We start from the raw sequence: 22296 nt of genomic DNA, 5'->3' as shown, positions 1-22296 counted from the left end.
GACTAAATAATTAAGAGATTAGGGAATGGGGACATAAATAAAACCCTGTTGAAAGAGCCAGAATTTTACTTCAACAAAAGCTTAACAGAACCAATCACTCGCTCAGTACAGTGGGAAACTGATTTCCGTGTACACCTGGTATTAAAACGAATTAGTTAGAAAACGAATGACTATTAAGTTTAACATAGTTAGATTTTTACAGCTACGGTGAGAAACGTTTAAAATTTACAACAGCCCTGTGGCGTCCTCTGAGATATACTAGTGATGCGACAAAAGAGGCATTTGACATTTACCGGTATCGGCACCCTCGGGATTTGGCACGCACACACTCACTACACACCTACCTGGACCGGCACTAGTTCCATCCATTAGCTACTCGTATCAAGATATTTGACTAAGTGGATTGTTTTAAGATTTAAAAAGTAAAGACTATTTTATGTTATTTTTATGTACGTTTCTTTACAAAGCTATATTTTAATTATAATTTTCTTTAAAAGTATATTAATACAATCGAACAATACATTGTACCAGGTATGTATATCCACCGCACATTTTATTTCACCGAGTAAGTTTTTATAATTTATTTTTAATTTTAGCCCTTATATCGTGGCTAGCGATTCAGAATGTAATTGTGATATTAAAAATACATTTAGAGAAGTCTACAGTTTTTACTGGCTTATCGAACAAATGAATACGAATGGACCCTAGACCAGTGATTCTTAACAGGGGGCCGCGGCCCCTGGGGGTCCATAAGAAGTTTGCCGGGGGCCGCCAAATTATGCAAAATTTCCTTCAGAATATAATAAAAAGAAAATTGATGTATAATCCGAATATCGTATTGAAAAGTGAAATAAGAAAGATAAAGTTTTCCTATTTAGTTTTTATTTATTTATTTTGTATTTCTTCCTACATACAACTTTGTTAGTACAGAAGAAATAAATGTAAATATGCTACTTACACCGCAGTATTTACTTCTTTTATTCCAAAGCAATTTTAAGAAACTATTAATGCTTGGAATTTTAAAAATAATTAGGAAAAATAGTAGGCTTTGAAAATTTAAATATTTTTGCAAAAGATATGCAAAATCCTTACGACAAGTGGGCGTTTTAGTTTTAGTTTAGTTTTAGCATCGACATTGGATCGATTTATCGACATGTTTCTTATTTTATTTTCTGTTAAAAATTAATGAGTTTTCATGTTTAATTGTGAAGTTTGAATGTTATTTAAATAGATAATGAAATAATAAAGTTATGATTTACATTTATTATATAAAAAATAAAGCAATAATAAAAAAATCAATTTATTATAGATAAATTATCAAATTATCAAATATAAATTATTATTAAAAAATGGGGGTCACAAAAAAATTATGAAATATTTGGTGGGCGGCGAGTATAAAAAGGTTAAGAACCACTGCCCTAGACCATCACTGACGCGCAATTAACTGATTGCCCCTGGAAGTCGGCTTCTTACAGAAACACAGCTTCCCTGTCATCAAATGTCACGGCACGCCACTGGAATGCAAAGAAGCTCTCTAATGAAAAATAATATATTTCCTGATAGACGGCATTGCAGAATAACACTAACCGCTACAGAAAATAAATAACACACAGGAATTTCTGGCTTTTGCATCTATACTTCCCTGTATTTGGGTTGCAATAACATTATTTTTTCTGCTTTTCCTATGTCTTGCAGGTTCCAGCTTTCAGAGAACATTTGTTAACTAATTGTTTGTTGTAATTGTAAGCATTTGTTAATGTAATTGTTTTAGTGAAAAATATTTGAACTTTACACCTCTGGAAGGTTTCTACTTTTATTATTTATTTCTTCTTGTTTATATCTACAGAATATTTACAAAATTTTATTCCTGCAAAGACAATTAGTAAAAATATCATTCACATTTTATTTACAAAAAATGTAAAATATCTGATCTGATGATTTAGTCCAGTGACGGAAAACCTGTTGAATGTTTTCATAGAATGTTTAGAAAGTATTAGGTTTTTTAAACTGTAAAAAGTATTTGATAGATTTCAAAACTTTGCATATGTAATATGAAAACAGTCCTAAAGCTGTCATGAAAAGTCTTAGATGCCAGTAATTATGAATCTCAGAATTATCATTAAATAAATAACAGAATATTTGTTTAAATTATTAAGCAAAATATTTGTTTCCATTATTAATAACTTTATTATTATGTTTTATAGATTTTATTGTTATTTTTCTGATAAATTAATAGATTAAAAAGCTAAACAAAGTGAAATTTGTAAGCAGTTTTTGTTGTTTTTTAATTACTCAACTTAAATATTTAACCACAATTTGGAGTTTATAAAATTCAATTTTGATCAATTTCTGAAAAGAGTTCGACCTCATTGTTCTAGCATCATGGAGTCTAGATCAACAGATCAGATAACTTCAAATTTTTCATCATTAGTTTTGCAATAAATAATGTAAGAAACAGCAGAATATCCAAATAATCATAGCTATTACAATAATATGAGGTTGGCCTGGATGAAGTTGCTAAAAGGAGATTTAATTGAATTTTGAGCCAAAATGAGTAATAAAATATTGTTGCAGTTAAAAAGGTGACAATAAAGCAGTAGCATCAATTTCCATTAGTAATCAACTTCTGTCAAGTTAAACTTATAAACAACTGAAAGAGCTTTTTATCATCTTGACCATGTCGTAAGATTTTGAAAAAGACTGTTTGAATATGAAAAGGAGCTTCACAGTTAGATGAAGATGTTAATATGTTCTTACCAAGGATTACTATGTGAGAAGAGACCAAAAAGACAAACAACTCCAGATACATTCTTCAAGAAATCTTAAATGGTAATAGATTTCTTAAAGAATATATTCATAAATATTTCAAAAACACTTTTTTTATGACAGATAAATACAATGAATTAATAAGAACATTTTAATCATTTTTGAAGGTTGCAGAAATTCCTTAAAATTACATGAATTTGTATGGGAAAGCTTTATGTTTTTGCATGCAATTTTTTTAAAAAGGGTTTTTCAAAATGAATATATCTCATAAAAAGAGAATTTATTGTATTTATGTTTTGTCATTTGTTGATATTATTTAGTAAGTGACATCAATCAACAATGTACTTAGAATTTAAAAAAGTGAAAACTACAATATCGTTTGATAATAATTCATATTTTCAGTATTTTAACATACTCTTCTGCAAACTTAAATAATTGCAGAGGACTTGCCATTTGTTATTATTTAATATAATTTTTATTACTTGATATCAATTCATATCATTTAAAATCTTTTGTTAGCGGTAAGTGATTTGAAATAAAATTTTACTTGGATTTTATAAAAACTTTTTGGAACATAAATAATACAGTATATTCTTAAAGTTTGAAGTTGATATTATTATTCACATTGTTATGAATTTTATTAGTATAATCATATAAAATAAAAACAATATATAAATAATATAAAATAAAATATAAAATATAATCAATAAAATAAAATATCATCAATTTAAAAACAAAATCATAAATTGGAGTCATAGTTGACATATTTAAAGTATTAAAAAATTATATTATATAAATATAAACAAAATATTAAAAAAATATTTTTACATACATTTTAGGACTAAAGATGATGCCGAATTAACAATTGATAATAAAAAAGTAAAAGTTATTGAAGAAGCATCTGAAACATTTACTCTTGTATTAAAAGAAGTAAATTCTAAGGATAGTGGTACATATTCATGTGAAATCAGTAATAAAAGTGGAAAGGACATTTCCAGTGGAAAATTATCTGTAAAATGTAAGATTTATATTAGACTAGAATATTATTCCATTTACAAATTAGCTTTTTTTATTTAAAACTATTTTATGTAAATTAAATGTGGTATACATATGATACAAAAAGTACTTTTTATTAATTAATACATATATTAAAAATTATTTTGCATTATATAATATACAACACCCTCAACATAATTTTCCAATCACCTAAAATATAGAAACATCCAACCATTGCCTAAATGATCAGGCTACAAATTGGCTAATTTAAATAATTAATACCAAGTAATTTGCTACTAGAGGTAGGTGTTAGGTGCCATCGTTTAAATAAACTTTACTAAATAAGAAGGCAAATCTATACAAACAAAACACAATGATAGCCTTAAAGGCTAAAGTCTGAAAGCAATGACAACATTGGATAATAGGAAAGCTAGGACAAAGAAGAAAAGAGAAACTATTTTTTGAGTGTCAATAGCCAGTTCAAAAATGTTGTCTCATGTTTAAATCAAACTAAACTGCTATGTAAAATGGTCAATGGTAATTTAAAATGACAAAAAACATTTGCATCTCACCAATGAGGTCTGAACTCACAATCAGTATTCAGTGGTTTTACCCAATCGGTCACTGCTGGGTCCATATCTACTTAAGACCTTTATTTCAAACTTTATCATTCAATATTGTTTTCATCAAGTAAGCATGCATGTTGTCTCAAATTTACTCACAAATTTTAGGATATTGAAATTTTCAATTTTTGTCTTTTATCAGGTTTATTTTAGTGAAAACTGATAATGCAACTTAGTAACGTTTATTTAAACATGATTAAACTTTACTAAATAAGAAGATAAATCTATACAAACAAAACTTAAAGTCTTAGTGATAGTCTTAAAGACTAAAGTCTGAAAGCAATGACAACACTGGATAATAGGAAAGCTAGGACAAAGAAGAAAAAATTGCACTATCAGTTTTCATTAAAATAAACCTGATAAAAGACAAAAATTGAAAATTTCAATACCCTAAAATTCGTGGGCAAATTTGAGACAACATGCATGCTTACTTGATGAAAACAATATCAAATGATAAAGTTTGTACTAGAGGTAGGCATTAGGTGCCATCTTTTAACTAAATTTATAATTATAATGTTAATAAATTATTAAATAATTTAGAACCTTCTGGAAGAAAAGAAACAATCATTTAGGCAATCATTGGATGTTCCTATACACTCATTGGGCTTTACAATATTTGTTACACCTAAAATATGACATAGCACAGCAGCTATAAATAACAAAATTGAAAATAAAAATGCTAGGAATAAAATTCATTTTTGTGATAAATTAAGTACAATTATGCAAACATTAAACAAATCCTTTCCATAAGAATTAAGCTTTATGTACAAGAAATAAAAATTTAACAGATTATTATACAAGAAGATACATATATAGTTAATTAAATAGTTTTAAGTATTTGCTATTCTATTTAATCATTACATATATTAACAACTGCAAAGCAAAAACAAAATAATTATGCAAAAGTTATTATATCATCATTAAGTCTGGGATAAAGAATAAATTAAATAAACAACTATGCTTCAAAAACTGGAATATCCTACGTAAATGAAAACTAACACTTGAAACCAGCATAAATTAACTCAAAATAGCACTTTTAATAATGTTTTTGTTTGTTTGTAACAGACACATATGAATTGTGTTATATGTATTTTATCTGACGATGTCTGTTACAAATAGATGAAAACATTAGTAAAATTACTATTTTGAGTTAATTTGTACTGGATTTAGGCATTAGTCTTCATTTAAATAAACAACATTACTAAAGTAACCTAAAATAAAAGCTCATAAGAGAATGCAAATATTGTATTTAATAAACAACTGATGATAATTTTTGGATATAAATAAATACAAAATTAATAAAAAATCTCTTATAATAATTTAATGTTTATCTATTGATATATCCAGCAATTATTTATTGTTTATTGGTTGCTGTAGTTAAAATCTTTTTAGCATTTCTTGTAATTATAACAGTGCTATTCATTTAGTTTATTTTTTCTCCAACACTTGATGATTGTGTAATAATTAAAAATTTATTTGCATAATTATTATTATTTTTAAGCTTTTAATAAAGCAAAATTATTTTCTGAATTTGATGAAGTGTGTTATTTCTATTGTTTGATGGAACAATTTCTTATTGTATCATATTTAAAACATTAAAGAAAATAATGTTACATGATTTTTGACATTTTTTAAAGTGAAAAAAAATTTAAAACATGCTAATTCTTTAATATTTTAAGTTTGACTTTTTATATTATTTTATAAATATTTTTACAAATTCTTATAGAATTATACATTTTAAATTTAAAAAACCAATACATAAAATATTTTTGATATTTTTAGCTCCTGCTAAGTTTATTCAAGGATTGAAAGATAGTGATGTCGAAGAAAATGTATCAGCAAGTTTTACAGTAAAAATCAGTGGAGAACCAAAACCAGATATTAAATGGTGATTAATGTTTTCATTAAATTTAGTTTTTAGCAAACAATTAGCTGTTTATAATTTTAAAGAATTAAACAAAACAGTTTTAAACAAAAACTAAAATATCAATCCAGAAAATATCTAAATTAAATTAAATGAAAGCAACTTCATAGTCTATACAGTGTAATGAATAAATAACTAGTATAATTGATAATAAAATCAAAATTATAAAACCAAATGATCTACTATGCTTATCAGGCTATTTTCATACTATCATTTAGTAATTCTAATATATTGGGTATGTGAATTATTACATGCAAAATTATAAAATATTTTAGTTTTCTGAGGATTAGTATTAAGTATATACTGTTATACTTTTGCAAGTTCCTTTTAATTTTATTAAATAATTTAAATAAAATGAAAATTCTATATAAAAAAATTGTATTCATTTTCATTTATTGTATTATATTAGCCTCTTTCAAAAAATATTTTTAATTGTTCATTTATTTATTTTTATGTATAATATTATATAGGACTAAAGATGGAGCTACATTAACAATTGATGGAACACATATAAAACAAATAGAAGAAGAATCTGCAACCTTTACTTTGGTTATAGATAAAGTGTCAAAACAAGATATTGGAGAATATTCCTGTGAAATTACTAATGAACATGGAAAAGATGTTACCAAGAGCCGTTTGGGAGTTAAAGGTAATTTATAGTTGATTTCATTTGTGTTCATTTATAGTAGTTAATTTATTAATAGGTAAATTTATTTGACTAAAACTTTCTTCCTTGTTTCTTGTCACTTCTGTAACTGCTGAAAATAATTTTCTGCATCTCATTTTTAAATGTGCAAATCTCACTTCTAGTAAACTTGTTCATCTGAATTTATCTTACTTAGGTGTGGATTAGTATCTATCATTGTTTTTTTAAGAATTTGAATCTTGTTTTAAAGAAACTAGACTCCTAAAGTGATTTACTATGGAATTGCACAATATATCTTGATCAAGTTTCTGTCATGCACTAGAAGTATGTCTTAGATTATAAATAGATAAATTATGATGTTTTTAAAAATTTTATTTTATTAATTTGTATAGCCAGTAAATGAAATATAGTTTTGAAATAAATGGAAACATGATTTCATGAATTTTAATATTGTAGCCATTCTGAATGTTACTTTTACAAAATTTGTTACATCTATAAAAGCGAATAATTGAGCTTTGGAATCGGTGTGTTTTGGACCCTTTGTTAGCGTTTGATGAATTTCTTTTGGTACCTTTATATTGGTATAATTGTAATATGGGATCTCTATTTTCCTAGCCTGTTTACGGTGGGAAGTTTCCTGTAGCCAAAGGAATTTCTTATGGAGTTTCTACATCAGCAATTAGGTAAAACTTCCTTTTTAGCCAACAAAAAAGTGAGTGGATGCAGAAAAAAACTCCACAAGAAATTCCTTTGGCTACAGGAAACTTCCCAATCTATAAAAGACTAAAGGATTTGACTTATATACAAAATAAATTTCTCATTATTGATATTAATGTTATAAAAGATTTAATTAAAATAAATTGATTTGTACTACATTATGTTCTTTTTTTTAGCAAAACCTACTTTTAAGAAAAAACTTGTTGATAAAGAATCAGTGGAAGGAGACGTTAATGTTGAATTTACTGTAGAAGTTGATGGATCACCAAGTCCTAAAGTTCAATGGTAATGTATATGTTATATGTGTATTTAAAAATTTATGTAAGAATTATTATTTATTAGAAAATTAAATTATTTCTTAAAATATGTTTTAAGACAAACAAATTATTTAAAATTTGTATTTTCTATTAATAATTTATAATTTGATTTAATCTTTAAGATTTTTTCTTATTAAATTTATATGTATATTTTATCACTCAGTCTGACAGTTAATATAGAAATTAATTTTTAATTGTTCTTTGATATTACATTAAAATTTTTCAATTTATTATTGTATTTATGCAGAATTTTTTGTATATTTGTCTCTCAATATTTATATCTTTGCATTAGTTTATTTGAAAAAAGAAAAATATATAAAAAAATTGTAAGAATAAAATGAAATGATTCTATAAATGTCAGCTTTTTTTACTTTAAGAAGACCACTCAGTTTTCAATTATATTATGAAATAAACATTTCATAATAAAGTTATTTATGATTAAAAATTTTATATTTAAATTTAGTATGAATGAATTTCCATATTGGATTTAAGTATAAATTTTAAAAAATCAATAAAACTAAAATAGTAGATAAAGGACTACTATGTAACATCTGATTCATTTTTTATTTGATTTTATTTAAATTTATGTGAACAAATTTTATCATAAATTTTTAGAATCAAAAATAAAGTTTATATTTAACTTTTTAATTATATTTAATCAAATATTTCAAAGAAAAAATTCAATAAGTTTTCAAAAGTTCAATGAAGTTTTAGAAAAATGAAGCTTTGGAAACATAAAAAAAAATGCTCCTAGAAATTAATTAAAATGCTTTGAAGATGAAATATGTTGTTTCAACAAACTTTATAAAATCTAATGAATGTAAATGAAGTAATAAAACAATCTTTTTAAATTATTATTTTTTCAGTAACTCATTACTTTAACTAATAATAGTTAATTTTTGTATTTAAGTTTAAAATTCAATTTTTAGTTTACATTTATGATTTTGAAATTAATTTTAAAGGATTTCTTAATTATTTTAGGTTCTTAGGTAATGTTGAAATTACCAGCAATGAAAAATATACTGTTTCTAATGATGAAGCATCATACACATTAACTTTGAAAAAAGTTGCATCTGATATGTCTGGAACTTATAAATGCAAAGCAACTAATCCACATGGTTCTTCAGAAACAAGTGCAGAATTTACAGTCTATGGTAACTTTTTAAAATATATATATATATATTTTTTTTTAAATTTTTTTTATTTAAATTAGAAATTTTAATGTTTACTAATTAATGAAACTGTACTTACCTAAACTTACTTATATACAGTAGGTTCTCAAATTACATAACAGTTGCATCTAAGTCATGCATATTTTAAGTTACCTGTAATAGGAACAAATTTTTTTCATTTAAATTAATGTAAAATACCATAATTTCACTATGTGCATGTGAAGGAAACAGAAACGAGTAATTGGAAATGTAGAGATGATTTAAATAGATGAAAAAATACAATCATTATTTAATTTAACTTTTGTTCAACTTTTATGTTTAAAAGTGTTTAAAAGTTGTTAAGGAAAGTTTTGTGTTGATTTATTGGTGATTGTGTGGATCTTCTTCAAAGTCAGTTCAACAAGAAAATGAAGAATTTAACTATTCTTTAATATGTTCATCCAAAGGAATTTTCAGTCATGTTGCCCAAATGACATCTATGTAAATGTAAACATTAAGGCAGTGTTTTTCAACCTTTTTCATTGAGTGGCAACCCTGATTGAAAAATAAAAAATCGTGGCACCCTTGACCGGCAGTGGATCTAGAATCTGACTAAGGGGGGCTAACGGGGGCAGATGAATTTTTTGTGAAAAGGAATATTATGTGCAATGCTGGGGTGGGGTCCGGCGAGGGGACTCCCTCCTCGAAAAAAAAAATTTTAAAATTGACAGTTTGAAGTAGCATTTTAATGCAAAAATAATGTTTCTACGTGTTCAAAATCAAAATTTAAGTCCATTGAATTTTGTCAAAATACTGACAAATGAGTTATCTTGAACTAGACTTAAGTAAATTTCCAAGAAAATGCCTAAAGGTCCTAAACTTTGCGACACCCCAATCGTGGCGTCATGGCACCCTGGTTGAAAAACACTGCATTAAGGGCTAAACAGTATAACTGCACTGTAAACTAAATGTGAATTAACTGGAAATGTACACACACAAAATAAATCAACTCAATCAATATCTTCTATTTTTCAGTATAAATTAGATTTTAATTAAAACATTTTTAGCCTTATTTGACAGGTTGCCTACATTCATTGGGCTGCAATTTGAAAAATTGTAGACCTACAAATTCCCACTGTTATGTTTGTCTGTTGTCTGTCTGTCTGTCTGTCTGTCTGTCTGTCTGTCTATCATTTGTCTTTCCTTAATCTCAAAACTCTTTAATAACTGGATAAGATGATATAACTTCATACACACCAATAAGATTCAAACACACCAATAAGATTCAAACACACCATATCAACATTCTTAAAAAAAATAGATTCAAGTTCTATCTTCCATTTTTCAACCTGAAGATGACAACTTTAAAATTGTTGAAAATGTTCATTTATATAATTAATTATATAAATGAACATTTTGATGGTTTAGATATACTCTTTGATTCTTTCCTCTAAAGTTCTAGCAGTTGCCCCAATATATACTAAATTTTTATTGAAATGTTTATTTATAAAAGGAATGGAGTAGAAGACTGGTAGGTGTTTGCCTTCCACCTGGTCTTTGGAGAAAAGAATCAATGAACATATCTACACCATTGAAAAGGGCCTATTTTCCACCACCTTAAGTGTGTTGGAGAATGAAGTAGATATTGTATATGACCAAGCCCAAATCCTTCATCCTATCTCTAACTAGTCCCCACTTAGAACATCTTAAAAGGATGGAAATTTATAAAGCTTCCTTTAGAGAACTGGCCATCAATTACAGGAATGTGGATACCATTTCCTATCCATGGATATCTTTACATGAAAATCTTTATTAATGGACCAAGCCCAGCAGGATCACATCAGTTATTACATATATATTCTAGCCAATAAGATTCGGACACATTCATTTAAAAAAAAGATTTCGGTTCTATCTTCCATTTTTCAACTTAAAGATGACAATTTTAAAATTGTTGAAAACATTAATTTATATAATTAAATTATATTTTTTGGTAGATTTTCTAGAGTTTCTCTGAAATTTGCTGGATGATATTATAAGGCAGTTATCTGAGCACATGTTACTTGCTTGTGCTGGGAATCCTGCTATTTGCACATGCACAGTGTCATATCAAAGATGGCACTATTGTCAGAGTGCATTATTGTAGAACAACAAAGTGTTATTTTATTATGCCTTTGTGTCCTTTTTAGCTCTATTTAAAATTTATTTTGTATACTAGTACTTATATTTCCAGTATAATAAGTCCTGTTAATATATAGAAAATACTAGTATACAAAATAAATTTTAAACAGTGTTATATTGAATTCTAAAAGTTAGTGACTTATGGAATGGTTTTTTCTTAGAAAACTTTGTGTCTTGTTTTATTTAAAACATTATGTTGGCTAATAACATGTAATTTTATGTTATGCCTCTTATAACCATTTTTTACAAAAGACCAAGACCATAAAATTAACTTTTTTTATAATCTATTAATGCTATGCATTTCAGATGTGTAGCATCCAATTAATTTTATGGTCTTGATACTTTGTAAAAAATGGTTATAAGAGGCATAACATAAAATTACTCTATTAGCTAACATAGTGTTTTTAAATAAAAAAAGACACAAAGTTTTCAAAGTGTTATATGTTTTTTGTGGTCAGATGTTATAAAAATGAGTGAAATTTATTACAGGATGGTGCCTAAGTATGGAGACAGTTGTTTAAACTAACATAAACTGTATGATTAGGGCCAGAGATTTAAGGGCAGGTGCACAGTCTGTGATAAGAACCAGTTGGGTCAACCAACAAACATCACAACAGACACAATCAAAACACAAACTGATATGTGATTTAGGAAAACCTTGGAGAATCACAATTGATGACATCTCTGCTAAATTTAACATAAGCCATGACTGTACATACAATATTGTCAATAATGGCTTTGGATACAGAAAAATTTGAAGCAGCTGAAAACCAAGAGCTGAAGCCAGATTACATTGTTGTATGGTAATATGTGCTCAGATAACTGCTTTGTAATAATACTCAGTAAATTTTGGGAAAACACGGTTTTGTGTTTATTATGCTGAAATTCCCTTTAATTAATAAGTTTCTCTGTACATTTTGCATTATTTTTATATTTAATATAAATATTTTTCTTTATAAAATCTCTAACATGAATTAATATTTACTCCTTTCTAAACTGCACTTTTATTACTCACTCAAGGTGTTTGTTCTTATTAGAATGTTTTTCCTGAAGATTATTTAAAATGATTGAAAATGTTAAAATAAAGTTATATATACTGCATTAAAAGGTTTTGAATGAGTATTCTCTAAAGTGAAATATCTTTAAAATGTATTATAATTAAGTTATTTCCGATTGTAGTGAAACCAAAAATTATCGATGGGTTAAAAGATTTAGAAGTTAAAGAAGGAGAAAAAGTAGAGATGACTGTTAAAATAGCTGGATCTCCTTCACCTGATATTAAATGGTAAGTTTAAAATTGTGTATATACATTATTTGCTTCAGTAGTAATATTTCTACAATAAGCTAATATTGGGTTGAATGGAAAATTTTTGTGTATTTTTAACAGATGTTGTTACTTAATGCAGATGTATGATTTAATTATAACAATTGTGAAATTTAATGCATTATTGTTAATGTGAGATTGTGTTCTTTCTTTAAAAGCTTAATTTGTACATTTTACATCACATTTTGTTTGAATAAAATTAAATTGAAATAAATATCTGCAGAAAAAATGCATATCCAGCATATTGTGCTTTATGAGATTCAGAAAGGATTAAAAGCCATACAAACTAAAAAAAGTATTTGTAATGTATATAGGGAAATATTTCTAAACTTCAAGTATGTCAAATATGGTTTAAAAAGTCCTGTTCAGGAAATTTTGACTAACAAATACACAACTAATGGGACACTCAAAAACTGTTGACAAAAAAATTGCAAGAAGAAATTGTTACAAGTTATACTTCCAAGAAATCTTAATGTGTCACAGACAAGTATTGTTGAAACATTTTATCAACTTGCAATGATTGCAAAACATGATATTTAGGTTCTGCAAGCATTAAGTGAAAAACAAATTGGATTGAGTATCAAAATGTGCTACACTGATTCTGCAGTTTCAACTCTAAAAACAGCTTTGCATTTCAAAAAAATACTGCTTTTGTGCATGGTTGGATATGAATGGTATAATTTATTATGAGCTATTAGAACTTAATGAAACTATAAATTCTAACATCTATTGTCAACAATTAAATTGAGTAAATGAAAATCTTAAAAAGAAATGATGCCTGCACCCGGTTAATCAGAAGCGGATTATCTTTCACCAAGATAATGCTTGCACAAATGTCAGTTTGATGATGCAACAAAAATAAAACAATTGAATTGAGAAACTTTAGACCAACCTCTATACACCCCCAATTTAATGCCATCAGACTTTTATCTATTCAGATCATTACAAAATTATTTAAATGGACAAAAATTAAAAAGTTTTGATGAAGTGAAATGTGAAATCTGATATAAATCGAATTTTTGAATCAAAACCGAAATATTTTTATGTAGATGAAATTAATAAACTTGTAGATCATTGGGAGAAGGTAACTGAAAGTGATGGAAGTTTTACATTGTTGAGTGAATAAAAATATTTTATTTTTCAAAAAATGCAAAAACTTTCCGTCCAACCCAGTAAATAATAATAAACATTGTATGGCTTTGAAAACCTGTATACTCTTTATAAAACACAATAAAAAATAATTATTAAAGCTACAAACTTTAATTCATATGCTAATGTTTAAATTTAATTTTAAAAAAGTCTGCTGATATTTAAAAAAACAAAAGTATTAGAAAATAAGAGAAGTAAAAGTTATTTTTATTTGATATTTCATTTGCTTAGTTGGCAAAAGTATGTAAATGAAAAGTATGACAAAGCAGAAATTAATAATATTAACTTACATAAATGTAAATGTAACAAATTTAAACTGTTTATGTGTTATTTAATATTTTATTAAATAATTTAGGAAGAAAAATGGAGAAGATATATCTGCAGAAGCAACTATTAAAATAAAACAAGATGTACCAAATTGTACAACTGCTATTTTTGAAAAAGTTACAGTTGTTATGACAGGAGAATATGAATGTTATATTAAAAATAAAGTAGGAGAAGCTTCTACAAAAGGAAAATTAATTGTAAAAAGTAGGTATTATTAAAGCAATAATTTCATTAAACATATTTATTTGTTATTCATAAGTTAAAAAATTTCTGTTAACTATAAAGTAATTTATATAGACATATATACATGTCTTTATATGTATATGAAAGAATATATAGTGAGCAAAAAATATATCAGACAAAGTTATAATGAGAGTGTTTAATATAACAATACTTTATTATGGATTTTTTATCTAAATAACATTATTTAGACGAAATAAGTTTTTGACAAGTTTTGAAAAAATTACGAAATAATTAACTGGACATTAAAATTCATGTTAATAAAACTAAAACATTAATATTTTGTAGGGCTTTCTTTGGCCTTTTCTATACCACTTAGGTGTCTGGATGTTGCTGAAATTAAATTTCAAATTTCCTTCACATCAATTTCTTCCCTTCTTGTATTTTATTTTTTAATTTTTCTCAATTTCAAAATTGTCTTGTACTCAATTTTTTTTCAGCATACCTCATAAATGCTTGATAAGGTTGACGTCTGAGTCTGGCTTGGTCATTTTAATATTTTTATTTTGTTTTACTTAAAAAATTTCAATGTGAATCCAGCAGTATGCTTAGGATTATTATCCTGGTGAAACAGGAATGATCTCAGTCAGGAAGTCAGGAATGATTTCACTTCTGTACTTAATAAATACCTGGATAAAATACCACAATAACACTTTGCATTCATTGCTGTCTCTAATCTCCACTTCTTCAACTCCATTCCATCTCATAACCTGATACTATCATATTTCTACTACTGTGCTTCATAATGTCATCAGGCAAGCCAGATTAAACTCTACATCTAAACTTTTCCCAGTTTATCAGATATTTTTGTATAATGGTTGAATTTCGATTCATTGTTCTAAATTATATTTTTCCAAAACAATTTGGGATTTTTATAATGCTCTAATGCAAACTGATATCTATCTTTTATGTGCTGCTTTGTGAGGTATTGCTTCTGTTTTTCATTTTGATTATTTAAACTAATTTCTCTAATCTAGTTTTTAACTGTTTGGGGCCTTACATTAATGTTTAAGTTATCTTTTATTTTTTGGGCAGTTTGACTGGCAGAAACATGATAAACTTTTTAACAGTGTCATTATTTGAATAATTGCACTGTTGCTGTTTCTGTTATTTTTCTTTTCTGTTCTCTTCCTGACAAATCCAAAATAACAATTCCATATGTTTTGTAATTTTTTATTATGTTGTACACTGTTGACTTAGCTATTCCAGTTGAGTGTTCAATTTGTCAATAATTTTTTCCTTCTTGATGTAATTCAATAACTAATTTTCTCTGCCTTTCATCAACATGCCTTGCTGTATTCCTAAATTCAATTCTTAAAGTTAATCTGATATTTAACTTAGCAACACATCTGCTAATCTTTCATTTAATATTATTACATTTATGATTTTCTTATTGTATTTAATTTACATATTTGCTTGTATAATAATCCTTGTCTGGATAATTGTTTTGCAAATTTTTTTCATATATTCCTTCTGCTATTGCTTAATTCAAATCAATTATTTCCAAAGTCATTTAACATATTTAAAACCTAAAATATTATCATATTTTCAACATTTTTTTTCATTTTTAACAGCTAAATAACTTAAAATCATTGCCAGAATCAACTTCTATTTTGCTGCTAATATCATTGTCTGGTTTATTTTTTGTTCATCATAATTATATATATAAATATATTATATATTAGTTATATATATCAGGTTGTGAAGTTAAATTTATACATCTTAAAAAAGTTTTATTCACAATTTATTAACTCAAGAATGACTAAATTTTAGTATTGTAGGTAATTGCCATCAACATTAATCACATTTCACCACATTTGATGCAAACTTTCAATCCTATTTCAATTCTTTCAATCCATATTTTTCAACATAGAATGACTAAGTTTTTTTTTTTTTTTTTTTTTTTTTTTTTTTTTTTTTTTTTTTTTTTTTTTGAAGAAAGTCTTGAATATTAGATATTGTCATTGAACTGTATATGCAATGAGATATGGTTCTGCAAGGCATGAAACAGATGGTAGTCAGTTGGTGTCAAGTCTAGGCTTTAAAGTGGATAAGGTGGAACCTCCCAGCCCAGACTGGCCAGCTTCTCTAAAGTCATTTTTGCTCTAGGCGCTGGTGCATTTTTGCAGCAGTATTGGTAATTTGCCAATTTTTGTATGAAGTTCTTTGATCTTGTTGTTCAAACAATCCAGTTGTTTACAGTAGTGTTCTTTTGTGACTGATATTGGTTGGAAGCAGCTCCATCATGATGATGTGAAATAAACATGGGTCATTGCCTTCTTCTGCTCTGTTGGTCATTTGCCATTTGGAACATCTAGTTGATCTTTATTTGCTTGTGAATGATTTAACAACACTTTGCAGGTGAAATCATGAGCTTTCATTGCATTGAGGCCACTTTAGATGTGATTGAGCAACAGCATGCAAATTTTGAAAGTTTCATATTGTCCAACATTACTGATTTGTCTATTTTCAATGAAATATATGATGAGATGCCCTTTATCTACTCTACATATATACCGACATAGAATTTTATAAAATATTTCTTCCAGTCATTTCTAGAATAATATTGAAATGTCTAAATTTTACCTCTATAATGCAATGTAAGGTTTGAACATCTAATTATGTATTATGCCAGTTATAAAAACTGCTAAAGGCTGAAATTATTGGGTTAAATATACTTTTGATAATAAAAAATATTATAAACTGATCATTTTAGATTTTTGCATGGATTTATATTTTGCATTTTTATAAAGCATAATTACTGTTTACTTTTGCTATTTTTTCATTGTTCAAAACTATATTTTTTTTTAAGAGATTAAATATAATTAGCAGCTCAATTTATTTATTTTTTGTTTATTTTTGATTTGTTTTTATCTTGTGAAAGGAATCATTTCAAGTTTTGAATTTTTTATGTACTAGTATTAAAATCATATAATTCTTTTTTAAATTTAAATTTTTAAAAATTAGATAATATAAAAATTTTAACTTTGAAGTATCCACAGCTAGTACTGTAAGTTATTGATCTTTTACAAGAAATGAACAAATTATTAAAGACATAATTTTTACATATTAAAAAATTACCAAATATTTATTAACGTCTGTTATATAAATAACACATATCATTAACATTTGTTTACATATATAAAAGCAATTAATTTAGATATGAAGTATGAAAACATTGTGATTGTGGTATATATATCATAGATCATGGAGGGACTGTACTATGATCATATTTAGATAATGAAATTATATTTGATCACAATACAAAAAGTATTAAAAAATTAAATTATAATATATTACAATATACTAATATTTTAATTTTATAACAGTGTACAGTTTAATTTATAGTCTAAAAATGTAATTAAAAATAAGTTGTAAAATGTGTAAGTAAAAATTTAAAGTTGTATAAATTTACAGATTTATTAAGAACATTCGTATTGTTCTGATGTTTCTATTGAAATGAAATGTATTTCTTTGGTATAAATTTATATACATTTAACAAGCATTATGTATTTATTAAAGATGATGAATACTTGTACTTGACACTTTACAATTAGTACTACATATATTGAGATATTTCTTTGTTGCTTTAATCATTATTTACAAACATAAAGACTACAAAAAAATCTTTGTTTTCAGAATAAAATTGAAATTTCAGTATGCCTATTTCAAAAATTAATATTTGATCTCTCTTAATAAATGATTAAGCTATAATCTCTGCACACAAAGCTATTACTAATTTAAAATCGTAGGCACAAAAAACCTTTCACACACTATTTCTAGCAGACAAATTAATGAGCACAAACGTTTTCGGCCGTTTAAAACGGCCGAAAACGTTTGTGCTCATTAATTTGTCTGCTAGAAATAGTGTGTGAAAGGTTTTTTGTGCCTACGATTAAGCTATAATTTTAGCTCTAATTTCATAAATTAGAACTTTTATATTATATTACTGTTTTATAATTAAAATATATGATTTATTATTATAGGTACTGAAGATACACAACCACCCATAATTATTCAAAAGTTGACTGACCAAGAAATATTAGTTGGAGATGCAGTAAGAATGGAAGTTAAACTTATGGGTAAACCTACACCTGAAGTAAAATGGTAAGCTGTTTTAAATTTTATTAAGTATTTTTATTATTTATAAAAATGTTAATATTCAAATTAAAACATTTTTCTAAATAATAAAATGTTTGAATAATAGAAAAATGTTTAAATTTGAATATTAACATTTCTTAGTACAAACTATATTTAAATTTTCAATAACATTTAAAATGTTTATTGTCTTTTACCATTGCTTATTTTGCTAGTCCAGTTTGCATTTGTTTAAACATTCTTGATTTTTAAAAACTTTTTTTATGACTTTTATTTACAATTTATATTGTCAGTTATATATAGTATCACACTGATGATAAGTAGAAAAGGTAAATGTTTCAAAGTAAATAAATTCATTAGTTATTGAACTAGTTGATATGTAAAATGAAACAGATCCAGTTTATTACAACCAAATATTTATTTCATTAAAATATTTTAAGAAAATTATGTAAATATTATAATTATAAAATTTATATATACCTTTAATAAAAATAATTTTCATAAATTTATATCTAGATATATTTATTTATAGAGATTTACCTTATAATATAATCAAGATGGGTTGATAATGATAATAATAATAATAAATACAGAGCCCAAATGGTTAAGAGTTGAAAGTTGAAATTTGGTATACAGTTAGGGTACGTTATGAGAATGTACAGTAAGAAGGGATTTTTTGAAATTCCCCCGTGGGGAGAGGGAAAGGATTAAGGCTTATCCCCATAAACTGAGCTTCTACTGTACTATTTTAGATGCAATTTTTTATTTTTAACTGTGTTTTAGTAGGGTACACCATGAGAATGCACCCTAATAAAAAATTTTTGGAAATTTCCTGCAGGGAGAGGTAGAGGGTTAAGGATTACCTTGAAATACTCAGCTTCTACTATACTATTTTCGATGCAGTTTTTTGCGTTTTTTACTGTGTTTTAGTAGGGTATGCCATGAAATGCATATTAAGAAGAGATTTTTGGAAATTAAACTCTCCGATGGAAAAGGAAGAGAGAGTTAGTTTTAGTCAGTATCAGGGCTGTGGAGTCTCAGTTGTGGTGTCAGAGTCAGAAAAAATGTGTTGACTACGACTCTGGGATTTTAGTTTTTTTATTTAAATGAAAGAAAATTTATTTTACATTTATTAATTTTTAAAAATCTTTTTGTATTTTGTTATAATTCACTTATTTTAAATACAAAATGCAGCAATTTGATTAAAATTTTTTTAGTAGTTTTCTTTGTAGTATTTGTGTTTAGTAGTAAAATTATTTTTAAATTTATAAAAAGGGAGAATCCCAAAAAGAACATCTAACCATAGACAATATGACATTTAGTTGATGGCTGGATGGCTGAGCAGTTAAGGTGGCAGCCTGCTGCTCTGGGGGACCCGAGATCAATACCCTGGATGGGTTGAAAATTCCCCAGAAATTTTTCGGGGGTGATCTGACCAGATATGTTGGCCTCTGTCCCTCACCACCCGGCTGCCCCATTGTGGGTCTGGCCGAGCCCATAATGGGTTTGCTAAAAGAAGCCTTCTCAGTGCCTTAGGGCGGAAAGAGTTTAAAAGAAATATGACATTTAGCACTATGGAATTCTTCAAATACTTAGGGACTGACATAAACAGAAACAATGACATCAAGAATGAGATAGGGTCTTGCTTGCTAAAGGAAAACAAAATCTACTTCAGGCTCACAAACAGTAAAAAGCAGACTCCTTAGTAAACAGATGAAGCTAACTGTGTAGGAGTCGCTGATTAGACCTGTGATTCTGTATGGATGTTAAACATGGTCAATGACAAAGCAGGAGGAACTAAAACTACAGAGATTTGAAAACGAAATACTAAGGAAAATTTATGGACCTGTGAAAGATTATGATGATAATGTGTTGTGGTCAATGGAGAACCAATATGGAGGAAAAGAACAAACCAGGAACTGAAGACAACCTACAACAAGCCCATGACTACACAGATGATTAAGGCCAGCAGATTACAGTGGCTGGGCCATGTCATAAATCTTCCTATAATGGCAACAGCTTTTTGAGGGCTCCACAATGGGGGAAAAGAGATGAAGCCAAGAGGACATCCCAGAAAGAGGTGGATAGATGGAATCACTGAAGATCTCCAAGACCTTGGAATTGAAAATTGGCAGAGGCAGGCTATAGACCGAACGAGATGGAGAAGGATTCTGACTGAAGCTAAGGACCTCCAAGGCCCATAATGCCAGAAGAAATTAAATTATTTTTACCCAATTAAATTTGAATATTTCTGAATTATTCCTTTATTATCCCTGCTCTAAATAAGTACTCCATTTTTCTGAATGAGCCTGACTAATTGATCAAAGTATATATTTTTCTTTTCTGAATAAGCGGCTGAAGTAGCTAAATCACACACTTTTTAGTTGGACTAAGTTTTCTGAAAGAGTGAAATTGAAGTGCAAATGCTGTAGAATATAGATATGCAGATGTAGAATTTTATTGCCCCTTTCTTCTTTTATAAAATATTTGTTAAATAAATTTTTTTACAAATAAATATTAATGTAAGTTAGATATTAAAAACACTAACTATAAAAGTATTTGAGTAAACACCTCGGGTCCTTTCAGTGTTCAGAGTAAGGTACATATATAAATATACATCTCAAAGCCCGATGATATATTAATAAACCAACAAACGCCTAAATAATCGGGCGATTATATTGCTATAATTAAATAATAAATACAAATGAATTTGGTATAGAGGTAAGTGTTAGGCGCCATCTCTTATCTAAATTAATAATTATAATTTTTTAATAATTTAATAAATAATTTAGAGCATTCTGGAAGAAAATAACTGACCAGGGGCGTGGCTTGAATCCACAGCCTCCACTTGCCATACGGTACGCTACCAATTACCCACTCAGACGCCTAACGCTTACCTCTATACCAAAATCATTTGTATTTATTATTTAATTGTAGCCTTATAATAGCTTGATTATTTAGGCGTTTGTTGGTTTATTAATATATCATCGAGCTTTGAAATGTATATTTATATATATATATACCCTCGCCAGGGACAGCGATAGCTGGCTGAGTGTCGTAGAGGAGATGCTTATTGGCTGTGGACGTAGGAATCGTCTCCAGTCAGCGCATTAGTAACCGTGGAAGGTTATATTGAAATTTAAGTACGTCTGGAAGCAATGACTGGCTTGGGGTCTGGATGGTGCAATTGGTAGCATACTGCATGGCAAGCAGAGGCTGTGGGTTCAAGCTTCGCCCCGGGTCAGTTATTTTCTTCCAGAATGCTCTAAATTATTTATTAAATTATAAAAAATTTTAATTATTAATTTAGATAAGAGATGGTGCCTAACGCTTACCTCTATACCAAATTCATTTGTATTTATTATTTAATTATAGCCATATAATAGCCCAATTATTTAGGCGTTTGTTGGTTTATTAGAGTAAGGTACCCCTCTATGAATGCCTCTACCCCTCATAAAATGACTTGGTATTTAATTTTGCCGGAGTTGGAGTTGTAGTTGGAGTTGGCCTACTAAAATTATCAGGAGTCGGAGTTGTGTGTTTTTTTACTGACTCCACATCCCTGGTCAGTATAAAGTGTAAATAATAAAGAAGGAAAGCAAATAGTGGCACATATAGTATACATTTTGGAAATTAATAAATATTTTAATCATTTCCACTCTTTGGGTAACCCAAAAAACAATAAATCCAAAATAAACAAATTTGAACAAATATTTGAATTTGTTCCAAATTCGAAAAATTCAAAATATAATGTTCCAAACAAGTTTTTCTAGATTTTAGAATTTAAAATTAATCAGTTTATTCAACTAAGGTTATCATCAAGTAATTTAATTCTCATTA

The 22296-nt window shown here is 27.1% G+C and overlaps 1 protein-coding gene across 1 annotated transcript in view; it reads left to right on the top strand.

Annotated features, from left to right (window-relative positions):
- Positions 1 to 22296, top strand: part of LOC136973205 (muscle M-line assembly protein unc-89-like) — a gene marked incomplete at both ends in the record, with an annotated part of 87825 nt that overhangs the window by 19590 nt on the left and 45939 nt on the right. The window contains 8 exon segments of the mRNA XM_067267905.1: positions 3606 to 3784; positions 6168 to 6273; positions 6780 to 6958; positions 7849 to 7957; positions 8971 to 9143; positions 12498 to 12603; positions 14147 to 14322; positions 18345 to 18465. Of these exon segments, the coding sequence (XP_067124006.1) occupies positions 3606 to 3784; positions 6168 to 6273; positions 6780 to 6958; positions 7849 to 7957; positions 8971 to 9143; positions 12498 to 12603; positions 14147 to 14322; positions 18345 to 18465 (1149 nt within the window).

The sequence above is a fragment of the Centruroides vittatus genome, unplaced genomic scaffold, assembly GCF_030686945.1.
Source record: "Centruroides vittatus isolate TY-2023 unplaced genomic scaffold, ASM3068694v2 contig_3116, whole genome shotgun sequence".
NCBI classification, from domain to species: Eukaryota; Metazoa; Arthropoda; class Arachnida; order Scorpiones; family Buthidae; genus Centruroides; species Centruroides vittatus.
Note: the sequence above shows the minus strand (reverse complement) of the source record. Positions and strands in the feature narration are given on the sequence as shown.